At 41.2% G+C, this 13,820-nt stretch overlaps 1 protein-coding gene across 1 annotated transcript in view; it reads right to left on the bottom strand.

Annotated features, from left to right (window-relative positions):
- SPOCK1 (SPARC (osteonectin), cwcv and kazal like domains proteoglycan 1) overlaps positions 1-13,820 on the bottom strand; it is a 505,769-nt gene that overhangs the window by 84,640 nt on the left and 407,309 nt on the right. The window contains exon 6 of the mRNA XM_050962256.1: positions 9,898-10,012. Coding sequence (XP_050818213.1) covers positions 9,898-10,012 — 115 coding nt within the window. The remainder of the gene's footprint in view (positions 1-9,897; positions 10,013-13,820) is intronic.

Below are 13,820 nucleotides of genomic sequence, written 5' to 3' on the forward strand. Positions count from 1 at the left end.
ATTGGCATGGAGGCCCCGTGCTTCAAAATTGGCTTACAACTTTTGCAAAAGCTGCACTTCCAGGGTGTCTGATTGTGGCTGTCCCCCAACTCTCTCTCAGGGGGTGGTTTATATTACTGTAGAAGAACCAGCACACATCTGGAGTCCATAGCAGTTTAAGGGAGGAGGGTGGGATAAAGCTGGACAGCACAGCCATCCCTAGCCTCCCCAAAGGCCACCTCCTTCCTGTACAACCCCCAGATGGTTTCCTTGAGGGAAATAGAGGAAACATGCTATGGAGCCAGTACTTTGCCCTTCCATATTCTTCCTCATCCTGGATTCACTTTCTTTTTGTTTCAGTTGCAGAAAGAGGAAGGAGTCATTACCTGGCCCACAAGGAGCAAAAATATGAATTCTTGATTGTTTTGCTTTATTTTAAATAAACATTAATTGAGAGAAGTGACGGTTATCCACAGACAATATTCAGCAAAAAGGAAAAAAAATAATCTTCCAGGTTTTTTAGGGAGAGAATAGTAAAGGCGAATTTCCTTATGTGAAAGCTTCTAGGCAAATAATAACAATAAAACATGTACAGATGCTTCACAATTCAAATTTGCTTAGCTAAGGGCATTTCATCATGTAACAATTAAAAAGTGTTAATTGCATTACTGATGTAATGGACAAAATGTTTGGTTGGGTTATTTTTGCTTTTCATTAACTTGCTCATCTACAGCAAACCGTAATTAAAAAGGGTCATGCATAAAATATAACCATACAGTACACTTTTAGGGCCTGATCCAAAGCTCACTGAAGTCACTGGGAATTTTTCCATGACCCTCAATGAGTTTTCATCTAGCCTATAATGCTTGTCATCCAAGGATCAGAAAATGCTTTACAAACAATTCTATAAGCTCCACCACATCCCTGTGAAGTCAATATTAATACACCTGTTTAATACACAGATAAAGTGAGGGTGATGTAGAGATATTAATGCCACACTGTTTAGACATGGAGGTCTAAAATTAGACAAGCAAATCCATATTTGGGCACATCAATAGGAATGTATTGAAGCCAATGGAAGCTGAGAGTACCGAGTGCCTCTGAAAATAAACACACTCATTTAATTGTACAAATACAGTTGCCTAGCTTTAAGCACCCAAGTTTAACTTTTTTGACCTAAATGACTTGGCTGAAGTGACCAGGTGTATTAGGAATGAAACCCAAGTATCCTGATTATCCAATCCTCTGTTCTCACCTCTATAGTTATTGTTTCTTCTCAGTCATCAAGAAACATCAGCCTTTTAAAATTAATTTCTCATGTGTTAAGGTGTCTTTCCCCACGATAACAAGTTATCTGGAGAAACTCCATGACTAATCATTCCATGATACCCACATTACTAAAAGAGTCAACTAAAAATTGAAATACTTTTCTATTGCAGCATGGTTCCTAGGGTTGGAGGTTTTCTGAATGCGTAACACTTAATAATGTATATCTGGCAACACACACAACTAGTTTTCAAGCCCCTAAAACTCGATTTTCTCATTTAATCAATTCCCTGCCATTTCAGGGGTCTCGGGCATTGGCTCACCTGGGTCCTTCCTGTTCTCTGCTGATGGCACATAGTAGTCTAGTCTCCTGAGGGTTGTAGTACTTTGGTCTAATGTTGGTTGTTGGGGTTAGTGTGCAGGTTCTGGGTGGTGTTGGTGGCCTGGGATATGAAGAGGGTCACACTAGATGACCTAGTGGTCAACTCCTGGCCTTAATATGACTCACGGTAATTCCAGACTTCAACGTGAGGGAGAACGGAAAGGAGCCCCATGTATAAAGAAAGAAAAGTAAGGAGTGTTCTCACAATTCAATGCGGACACAATAGCTCTGCATTTTGGCAATCTGTATCATCCAGGGATAATAAAGAAATGGGTCAAGATATCCACAGAAACTACACATTGCTGAGTTTTGATTTTAATGTCACCAGAGACTTCTTTTTGTTTTTCTTAATAGAAACATATACCAGTACATCTCAGATTCCACATACACTACCCATATCAAGAAAATATTCAACCTTGTGATCAGAATAGACTTACACCTGTTAGACTGAAAATTTTGGATTTAACAAATAGATTAATAGTCCTACTCTCCACTCAACTCCAGAGGAGTGTGTCAAAGCCTAGGGCACAGAACTGACAGTTAGAAATTGGAGTTGTCCCCGCTCTTACACTAAGTACTGTCCAACTTGTGCAAATCACAAAGGTTATCTGTTAATTGGTTAATCCTTCTGTAAAATGGGGATAATACAATTTACCGCCTGGGGTTGTTGTGAGGCTTAATGATTGTAAAACTCTGAAACATTAGATAAAAAGGTTTTAAAGTTATTATGATTATTAGAAAACGAGTAGGATTTCTGCTTTATTATTCCATGAGTCTGAAGCCATTCTATTCAAATGTCTTGCTTAAAAAACTGCCCCCAATTTTAAGTATCAGATAAAGTTTTGGTTCAAAACTAAAGCCAAGGGGGGAAACATTTCCATAGGTATTAATTCAAATTCAAGAACTAATTTCAATTAATCCATGTTAATTGTTCATTTTTACTTTGCACAAACATTAAAGTGATGGAACTTTACAGACACAAATACTTGTGAATAGGTACTTCTGAGTTGCAATATTTGCTGAAAGCACATTAGGTGTGATACATCTGTCTACACTGCTCTGCAGTTTGGATTATGTGGGCTTGAATAGCAGTGCACACATGCTGTGGGCATGAACTGGACTACATTAATGCAAACTAGGAATCTTTGAGTTCGTTCCTGCAGTGTCCATACAGAGGAGTTACAGCAAAGCACAGCACTTTGGTGCATATGGCTATTCCCTCCCCTGTAGTCTGAACTGCAGGGCCCTACAGATTGAGCCTAAATTGTAGTGTTTTAAATTCAGGATGTGTCTTTTAGTTATATAACAGTCAACCAATGAGGGATCAGAAATAGTACAAATCATCCACTCAGGGAATGGACCATGACTTTTGTGAATGGGCCCAAGGCACAGGCTCCCTGATGCTTCTTCTAGGGGTACTGAACTTCTGAACCATCACTCTCCCTGGCCTTATAGGTAAATACCACAATCTAGATCCTAACCTGTACTAGTTGAGGACAAGTAGACACTTGATATAGCATACCAAGTTCTATTTCCTGTAACTTGAAATGCTTTCATCAGTTCCTTTTAGGAAACGATACAAGTGAATATATTTTTCTTCTGCCTATTGACCTTTCATTTCCCTGACCAAGACAATAACATTTCTTGGGGGCATTTTTGCAAGGTCAAAAAGACTTAATCTGCTGATCGTGCACATACAGGGCTGACCCTCCTTTGAATTATTGCATCTGTTCACACAACAGTAGATCTGCAAATCTGATGGAAACAAATCAAAACTGGTATGTTGGAATAGGGAATTGTGCTTCCTAGAAAACATGACAGGTGGACAAAACGAGAAAGAGACACAATGACATTACATATTCACCCCGTCCTGGGGGGTAGTTGTGCTGTTAATGCACGCAAGTAATAGGAGTTAAAAATGTGTACGGGCAGCAGAAGTCTCTGGAGTGCAGCGACTGCAGTTAAGAATTCACATTTGCCAAGAGATGTCACCATTACCACACTGTGTTGATTCTTTAATGGGATATACACCTCTACCCTGATATAACGCAACCTGATAGAACATGAATTCGGCTACAACGCGGCAAAGCAGTGCTCCGGTGGGCCGGGGCTGCACACTCCGGCGGATCAAAGCAAGTTTGATATAACGCAGTTTCAACTATAACGCAGTAAGATTTTTTGGCTCCCAAGGACAGTGTTATATCAGGGTAGAAGTGTAATGTGTGTTCCATGCAACTCTCTTCCTTCCTCAATAGGTTCTGAAGAACTAACGCCCATGGAAAAATAAGACCATTACTGTTTCTCCTCTGAAGTTCTTGGCTCACTGGGTCTAATCTATTAATGTTAACTGAAGTTGCACCTTCATAAGGACCTTTAGCTAATTTCTAATACATGCAGATGTATTTAAGAGAGATTTACATGAAAACCACAGAGACGATTTAATATCTTAAATAGGTGTTGTCACAAAGTAGCACTTAAGAATTGTCTTACTCATTTCAAGTCCCCTTTTTTGCTGAAATATTGCCTTTATTCATTTTATAGTGTTAGATAACATGGAACATACTCTCTGAAAGGGCAGTAAACTTCAGTGCCGATTACAAATGAATCTTTATCTCTGGATAACTGAGTTGGAAATTAGTGGTTACCACAGAAGCATATTGTAAAGCATAATGCTGCTGTAAATAATGAACCGTATCTAGTGTTTTGATAAACTTCAGAGATCTAAATGGGTCTTGGAGAAATAAAAAGGTAGCCAGCACTAGTGACTGCTCCCGCTTTAGAATAATCACGAATGCGCTGATTCTCAGAAGACTGAATAAAATTCAATTTTAAAAATGAAGACTATGATTCTGCTATCTCTTCAAAGAGATAACTTTATAGTGCAAAGCTCTATCCTTGGTGTTTATCATTAAAGATAACTAGCCTGATGCAATTTTCCTTCCCTTCCATTTGTGTTGTTTTATTTTTATTAACTCCTTTGTAATACCTATTACTACTGAAAAGGGAACTTCATAATTGAAGTAATTATTGGTCTTCATTTTTGTTCTCTGAGCTGGTTTGTTTTTGTAGGAGCATAGTGGAAGAAGAGGGAAATATATCTCAAACACTGCAGTCAATTGTACCTCAGAGCACATACACTTAGACTGCTTTTCTTTAAGGCTGCTGCCAATTCCAAATCACAAGCGTATAAAAAAAAAAGGTCATGACATTTAGAATAACAGTACTCTGAAAATTAAATGTTCCTTTACATTTTTAATTTCTGAAAGCAATTTATTATGGAATAATATTTGAATATGAATGAATGAATGTGTAAATATTAATGCAAAGCTGCCTTTAAATTGAAGTTCGCAAGCACATAGGTTTAATCCTGTTGTACAATAGGTATAGAAAAGTTTATACAATAATTCAAGGAATGCATTTCCATTTTGCTGGAAGCGCTTGTAGTGTAATTCTCTTTAGTATTTTTTCCACTGGCATTCCTGTGTGAGGCATTAGCTTCAGGTCTCTATTTCTCTTTAACAATATGCTTGTGTTTGAACAGATTTCACAAACTCCGTTTCTAATAAGAAATGGGCTATAGGGTATCATCCATCAACACAATTCTTTTATATGAATCCCGTGCTTGAAACCCCATTTGAGAAAATAAATTAATCTGAGAATCTTTCTGCTGTTTATACCAGCACAGCAGGATAATGCTAATTATATAATTGTACTGCATGAAGAAAAATAAAGCATTCATCTTTCATACATGACTTCATACAACTCTTCTTTCACATCAAAGAAAGCCAATGTCCAGGGAAAAGTTAGGAACAACAACTTCTTGCTCAGAATAAAGATGAGAGAATACAACAGCCACCAACCTTAACCCCAAACTTGGATTGCACCTTTTATTGGAAGTCTGAAATACTGCCGTTAACGAGAGAAAACCATTTGTTTTTGTACTCTAATGATTCTGTGACCAGAGACGCTTCATGGTAGTCAGCTGGTCTACTTGTCATGATCAGATATATCTCATGGGTATTAGCTTGGCTAGAACTCAGAGCATATTACTGCAAAAGCACAAGTGTCCACCACTTGAGCTAATGGAGAAGGTCCATGAAATGTAGAAGTACTAAAGCGTCTCTCTTCTGAAGTTAGAAATAAAGCATTCAATATCATCACACAAGCCTGAGCAGATCTGACTACTCTCCACCCAGTGAACGACCAACACACACTGCAGATTCCCTTTTTGTATACTGCTAAAATTGTACCTAGGGTATAACTGATACTGGCATATGGGGCTTATTCTCATGCTCGAGCAGAAACAATTTTTGTGGGAGCCTCTTGTTAAAGAATTGACAGCACACAAATGATGAGCTGAAGGTGACCTGAATCTTAATGGGCCAAAGTCAGGGGTTATGTGTAAGAAACTGGGTAAATCCAAGGATGTATTAATTGGTGCAGTAGGCACATTGAAGGGTCTTGAGGAAAATTTAAGTTATACCAGGTTAGACTGCCTATATCTCTTGTGAAGCCATGGAGGATTGCCCACTATCACAATGGCTCAGTTTGGCTCTCTGAGTTTATAAGCATAAGGCCCGATTGTGCAGCCGCTCTGCCTGTGGTACAATGAAGCTGTGTGTGTGGAGCGGCTGCAGAATAAGAAGGGTAGGCCTGTAAAGACAAACCAACACTCTAGACCGCTATGATTGACATTGCATCTCTTAAAATGTAGTTTCTACTGGCTAATTTTCAGAGCTCCTGTTAACTTAAGAAGAAAGCATCTGTTTAACCTGCCACCCAAAGATACGGTGATATAGTAGCAGTTGTCAAAAAGAACGGTATAATCTTTCATACAAATTATGGTGCCAGCGATGAATCTCATGGTATTTTCATTTGTATCTATTCCTGGAGCACCCTTTATGGCTTTTGATTACCTGGATTTTCCAAGGATATGCACAGGGCATGCCTACAATAATACGCACCTGCTCAGTAGCTCAGTGCTTCAGTAAATTATATTCACTCACCAAGGGTCAAATTCTGGCTAACACAGAGAAACTGATTTCCACCTTCTCTGCCCACACAAACCAGCACATGTAGATGCTGCAAAAGTGGCACTAATACACCTCTACCCCGATATAACGCTGTCCTCGGGAGCCAAAATATCTTACCGCATTGAAGGTGAAACCATGCTATTTTGAACTTGCTTTGATCCACCGAAGTGCGAAGCCCTGCCCCTCTGGAGCACTGCTTTACCACGTTATATCTGAATTCATGTTATATTGGGTCACATTATATCGGGGTAGAGGTGTATATACCTGCAGCCTGCCTTATGAGCAGTTCCTTTGCCCATATTGTGCATGCAGGAGGAGACCATTCCTGTGCTTGAGCATTCATGTACACATGTACATACTGACGTCATTTCCCATGTGGCCATATCCCTCCACGTTAACTAGAGAAGACCTACAGATTGCTCTCTCCATGCCTTTCTGGGTGGGGCAGAGTCTAGGCAGCCATTGAACTAATTTAATGTGTTCTTACCGCTGTCACCAGTTCACTGCCCATTGTCAACCAGAATCTGGCCCCAGGAAGCAGCAGTCAGAAAAGCAGCTGTGTAGATCACCCAAGCCCTAAAGTTAATGCTTTGCAAGTAGAGTTAAAAAGTTTGAAAGACAAGCAAAACAATAGTCTAGACTGAAGAATACATACATCCTGTCAAATAGGATTTATCAAGATAAGGCTTATTAGAATTTTTCTGTTGTCTGAATGAAATTGTAAGCTTAAAATGTCACTGAAGATTTATTAATCTGATACTATATCTGATAAAGGCAACGAAGAGTCATATAGGGAACAGATTATTAGAAGACAAGTGTGTGTGTCTGTGAAAGAGAAAAAAAGACAATATGAATTTATCAGTGAATATTCTGTAAAATAATAATTCTGGCCACATAAAGCAATACTGAAATTATGCACTGTATTACAGAATCTCACCAGCTAAAATGTTTCATCTAAGTTTGATCACTGTGCAGAAAAAATACTGATGCCTTCCAAAAGAGGGAATAAAGCCGAGTTTTCAAAATCTTAGCTGGAGAATGATGCCTCATTGTTCTAGAAAGAAGACAAATCTTTCCAGAGCAGACATTAAATGTGTAAGTTTACTTTGTGTTGTTGGAGGAATTTTCAGATCAATAAAAACTGCAGTAATATAAGTATTGCTAAACAGAGCAGTCTCAGCAAAATTATTCTGGTCTTATGTGGCAAATCCTATAGTCTCTATGGAAGGAAAACTTCCAATGATTTCAAATTGAGTTTTGCCTGCATAAAGGAAAGTCCTGCAGGATTTGGTCTTTCGTGTGTAGTTAATAAGCATCTGTGGGTGTGTGCGGGATGGGGGTACCTATACGTATGTAAATTATGGCTATATGCACCGGGACTTCAATTCTGCTCAACGTCAAGCCTCTGCATAGTCTTACTGGAGTTAATGATGAAGCATATGGTTAACTTCCTGCAGGATCAGAGCCTTAGTGTGAAATTCACCCTGCTGCCTAGCACCTGCACAAGGCTCTCTGCAGCGCATAAACTCAACGTGAGGCTTCCGTTAGAGGGAAGCCCTAATGCTGGCCTTCTGCACCGGCTTTTCAGTGGCTTCGTGTGAAAATAGGTGTCAGCAGTTCAGAGCCTATTTCCTACCAGCCAGGTGTCTGCACTACAGCCAGCACCCTGGATAGCAATCTCAGCAGAAATGCCAGAGGATGGAAAGACCACAGAAGCATTCTTTACACTACGCTTTTGTTCTTAACATTTCCCATTGTTACTATCACTGGGGCAGCTGCACAGTGGGGAACAATATTATAGACAGGATGCCACCTATGTTGGTCTTTTAAGCACTCTAAGGAGGATTAGACAACAGTGTAATTAAAATGCTAAAGGACACCTGCAGCCTTGCTGTTGTTGCTCCGCTGTGTGGAGCCGCACTGTTAAGAAAAAAAAAACAGTCCAGTGGGGTCACAGCCAGAGAGAAAGCTCCTTTTGCTCCGTCTCTCCAGGAGAGGGCTGAAGCCAATTGGCAGGGCAGTTGTGAGAAACTTGCACTGCTGCTGCTCCTGCCCAGCCATCTCTGTTTCATAGTTAGATAGGACTCGAGCTCCTTTTGTAAGCATCACGATTGTTGAGATGGGGGGAATAAGCCCATGAAACTTGCAGATGTCGTCAGATCTATGCATGGATCTCATGGCAGTAGCCAGAGGGAAGAGCCATTCATGTGGGGACCCTTACACCTTTAAGTTTCTTTATACAATAATTCAGCATCAGTTGGCTACAGTACTGTAACTGTCACAGTGCCAACCAGCCAAGCACTCAAATACTCGTATCTGTACATCTTTAGGCCTTCTTACTGAATCTGTCACATAACCAACATTCAGCTACTAGTACTAGTTTTGTAAGGAAAAAGGCCGCCTTGAGAGAACAATAAAATCTCATATATTATCTTCTAGTATAAGAATATCATCAGGCCAAGTGACCCCTTGTGGCCTGATGTCACTCTGTGGCAGCCCTGCCTTGGTTTCTCCACTATCTCAATCGAACTACCAAACAATTCTGCTCTGGGGCAGCACACCCCTCCCTGGGGCTGAATTTATTAACATAACAAAATTATTCCCAAAATAAAGTTCTCAAAAATCCTTATCAAGGACGTTCTCCCAGTTTCTACCCTGCTTGGCATCTCCCAGGCCTTCTCTACCTGGAACCCTTTTCCCTGGAGACTACTCATTCCCAGCAGACTCTGTACTGTCTCCCTGAGCATCCCCATCTCTGCAGCTTCCTGCTGCTTTTTATAGGCGAATCCGTTTCTCCATACCCAGTTGGTTCTACTAATTAAATCACACACCCGATCCTAAGTGTGACATCTAAAGCTAACTGTATGGGGCTGACCAGCACCAGGCCTCTGGCCCTTTAAGGGCAGGCCACCCCATCATATGAATCGAGGAATTTACTTTATGCCTTTAATATTTGCCACTCAAAATAAATAATAATTGTTTATAATGATTAGCTAGAACACAAGTATTCTATGACACCATCTATAAAGTGGGTGCCGGTTTCAGTGAGGTTAAGATGTTTGATAGTTCAATAAGAAAGCACTTTAAGTTTGGAAAATGCTTTGTCATACACTAGCTGACAACAGACTTTCTTAATGCTTCCTGAATCAAGTAGTAGAAACAAAATCTCTCAAGGTTTCTTAAGAACAAAGCAGTCCCAGTAAATCACTTAACATTACGTGCAACAGCTGAACTCACCAGTCTTCTCAGCCTTGTGTTTTGGGCTTTCTTGTCCTGGAAGACATGGGCAGGGCCCCTCACATCGCGCTGCGGTAGTTTTGCCAGAAGTACAAGCATGAAACTCCAACTTGCACTGTAATTGCAAGAAAACAGGAATGTACATTGGAGAAATCACACTTAGCCATACTAATATTTGACAGATTAAAAAATTAATCCTTTACTAAAGTTGTTGTGATTTTTAATTAATAACAATACCTACTTCTTATATAGTGCTTGCCATCAGTAGATCTAAAAGTACTTTTCAAAGTATCATTATCCCCATTTAACAGATGAGGAAACTGAGGCACAAGGTGACTTGACCGGGGTCACTCACCAGTCCAGTGGCGGAGCTCAGAACAGACCCCACATCTTCTAAGTTCCAGTCAGTGCTCTATCCACTAGACAACACTGCCATACTTCAAATATGCAGTTCTAATTTAAAATCAAGCTAGTCTCTGCGGCCTGTTTATCACGGACTGCTACTGCTAATATCATTCATACAGTAGTACAGATTAATGACCTGGTCGTGAGAAGTGCTGACTGCTCTCAATTTCCAATGAAGTTAATGGGATGCACTGAGTCAATGGCAAAATTCCACTCCACACAATAGTGGGCCAAAGAGAGTTGAGAGCATTCAGCACTTTGCATGTGAGAGATAAACCACTAACCAATATGAGTAGTTCTTCACTGTGCAGCCTTCCACGGGACTCCTCATATAAGGAAGGTTTTAATCATTCATACAAAATATCTCTCTGTGCTAGATTCTAAGTTGCCTGAAAAACTGTTTAAAATCACTCTCCATAAAAGCAGAGTGACCACTGAGCAATGTAGCCAAATCCAGAAACGTAACAGGACCACTAGCCAATCAATTATAAAAAATTAAAATAGACCCGCCTGTAAGAATGTAAGTAAATTGGGCAGTTTCCCCATACCCTCAGTCCTCCTCCAACAGCCTGAGCAAAGAGATGGGCTTTGCAGCATATCTTGAAAATCAGGAGATTCCAGATCTTTAGGGCAATGGGGCTTGGGAAGCTTTGGATCCAAAGGGAGGCATCTAAGGGAAACTATTGGTTCATAAATGTGCTAATAAAAAAGTGCAGATCCATAAAGTACTTACTGTTCATTGCCTTTACTGTTAGCATGACATGTATTGTACCACTGATTTCCTTTTAACAAAGAATGTATTTTCAATTGTCCTCCCTGATCCAAAGATCTTTTCCCCACACTGAACATTACAACAATAAGAAGAGCTGATCATACAAGGTGCCAGATAAGGTCTCAAATTAGTATTTGAAAGTGCAACTGTTGGAAGGTGGACTAACTTACGACTAGGGCTGCCAACTTTCTAGTTGCACAAAACTGAACACCCTAGCCCCGCCTCTTCCCCAAGACCCCACCCCTCCCTTGCCTCTTCCCTGAGGCCCCACTCCTGCTCCCTACATTCCCCCTCTCTCTGAGGCTCGCTCTCGTCCACCCTCACTCACTTTCACTGGGCTGGGGCAGGGGTGCAGGTTCTGGGCTGGGGATGCTGGCTCTGGGGTGGGGCCGTGGATGAGGAGTTTGGGGTGCAGAAGGAGCTCCAGGATGGGGGGTGGGGCTGAGGGATCTGAAGTGCGGGAGGGGCTGTGGGTAGAGGCAGGGGGTCAGGCTGCAGGAGGAGGTGAGGGCTCTGGCATGCAGGAGGGGGCTCAGAACTGGGGGTTGGAGTGCAGGAGGGGGTATGGGCTCTGGGTTGGGGTTGGGGGATTCAAGGTGTGGGAGGGGGCTTTAGGCTGGGGCAGAGGGTTGGGTGTTGGTTTACCTCAGTCAGCGGTGCAGCGGGTGGGGGGGGGAGGGCTAAGGCAGGCTGTCTGACTGTCTTGGCACCGCGTTGTGCATGCCTTGGAAGGAGCCAGCTGGTCTGGATCCTAGATGGGGGAGCCAGGAGGCTCCACATGCCATTCTCGCCCGTAGGCACCCCCCACTCCCATTGGCCAGTTACCAGTCAATGGGAATGCAGAGTTAGTGCTCTGGGCAGGGGCAGTGCACAGAGCCCGGTGGCTCCCCCGCCTAGGATCAGACCTGCTGGCTGCTTCCAAGACACAGTGCAGTGCCAGGACAGGTAGGGACTAGCATGCCTTAGCGCCGCAGCACCACCGACCGGACCAAAAACCAGACACCTGGTCACCCTACCCATGACTATAATGTTAATGATAAAACAACACTGATTTCATTAGCGAGATTCTGATTTTTTTTCCTTTTTTAAAAGTAGGTGAGAGTATTTAGGACCTAGCTACAGTGACACAATACATTTTGAAATGCATAGATTGATTAAAAGTCTGTAATGTTACCCAATCAGAATGCAGTGGACAAATGTAGCTTCTGCAGCAAAATCCACTGAACAAAATGACAGCATCTTTTATTATGTTGGTACAATAGAAGCAGAGCGAATGGAATAGGATGTTGTTACAAGATAAATGCCTCCTACTTTGAAAATACTGTAAATATCTTCTTGCCTCTGCTTATTTTTTGTTGCAAGAGCTCAGCTTTGCCCAGGCTTTAATCTAGCAACAGGAGACCATTATCCTGTGACTACATTCTATTCCGTCAACATTATCTCCCAAGCCCATTTTGAACTTCAATGCACCCTGGTGGCTGTATGCTCTGTATGATGTTCTGCCCTTCTGATTTAGAAAATGCATGGACATGCATACACATGTGGCTTAGCTTAGCTTGAGCTTTATAGCACTTATTTCATACCAGGCTATGGGGAATAGAAGTACATATTTTTCACCTTTATGAAAAAGGCATAAACACAATTGCTTAATTTATGCCGATTGTGCAAAACATATGCAATGAAAAGCAGTTGAGGAGGACTGGGGAGTGCTCCCTGATTAAACAGTCCTGGAACTGAAGGCCCTCTGGGTACAGCCTGTTCTTCATATTCAAGATGTTACTGAGAAGACAGCAATAAATCTTTCTGCAGCTGAAGTTCCTGATGACTTAACCCATTACAGCTCAATTAATTACCTGTTTTATTAGCTATAATAAATGCAAATTATGTATCATAGCATTAGCAATTATAATTCTAATATTTATCCTTATGATGGTAAGACCAATTTCAAACCCATTATCACAATCTGTTAAGAACGAAAGACAGATTAGTTTCTGGAAATGTTAAGGCTAGTTTTTCATGGCTTTTCTTTCTACTGCTAAACAAAAATCACCACCAATAAAAAACACCAACCCAAAAACCCAATGAGGAAACTGGAATCTGATTAAAACGGAATAGTTCTATGATAAGAATGTACAAGGATAAGAATGAGGTCGCTGAAGGACACAATTCTGCAAATACTTACACACTTGAGTAACTTCACACACGTGCAATCCCATTCCCATGCTACTCATGTGTGAAGGCAGCTATATGTATGTTTTGTGGGACTGAGGCCTGAGAATGGCCAAATTCTAAATATTAAGTTAGACTGATGCCAAATACAAAATAGGGTCATTCAGGACACAAACAAGCCAGTCTCTTTAAATGTTTTCAGTTCCTTAAAAAAAACTCCAGGGAGATTGTTTATTTTCCCCAGAGTGTCCTGTTGCCCTAATCATGGAATCATAGGACTCGAAGGGACCTCAAAAGGTCATCTAGTTCAGTGCCCTGGGCTCAGGGAAGGACTGAGTATTATCTAGACCATCCCTGACAGGTGTTTGTCTAACCTGCTCTTAAAAAATCTCCAGTGATGAAGATTCCACAACCTTCCTATGCAATGTATTCCAGGGCTTACCCACCCTGACAGTTAGGAAGTTTTTCCTAATGTCCAACCTAAAACTCCCTGTTGCAATTTAAGCCCATTGCTTCTTGTCTTATCTTCGGAGGTTAACAAGAACAATTTTTCTCCCTCCTCCTTGTAACAATCTTT

This window comes from Gopherus flavomarginatus, chromosome 7, assembly GCF_025201925.1.
Source record: "Gopherus flavomarginatus isolate rGopFla2 chromosome 7, rGopFla2.mat.asm, whole genome shotgun sequence".
NCBI lineage: Eukaryota > Metazoa > Chordata > Testudines > Testudinidae > Gopherus > Gopherus flavomarginatus.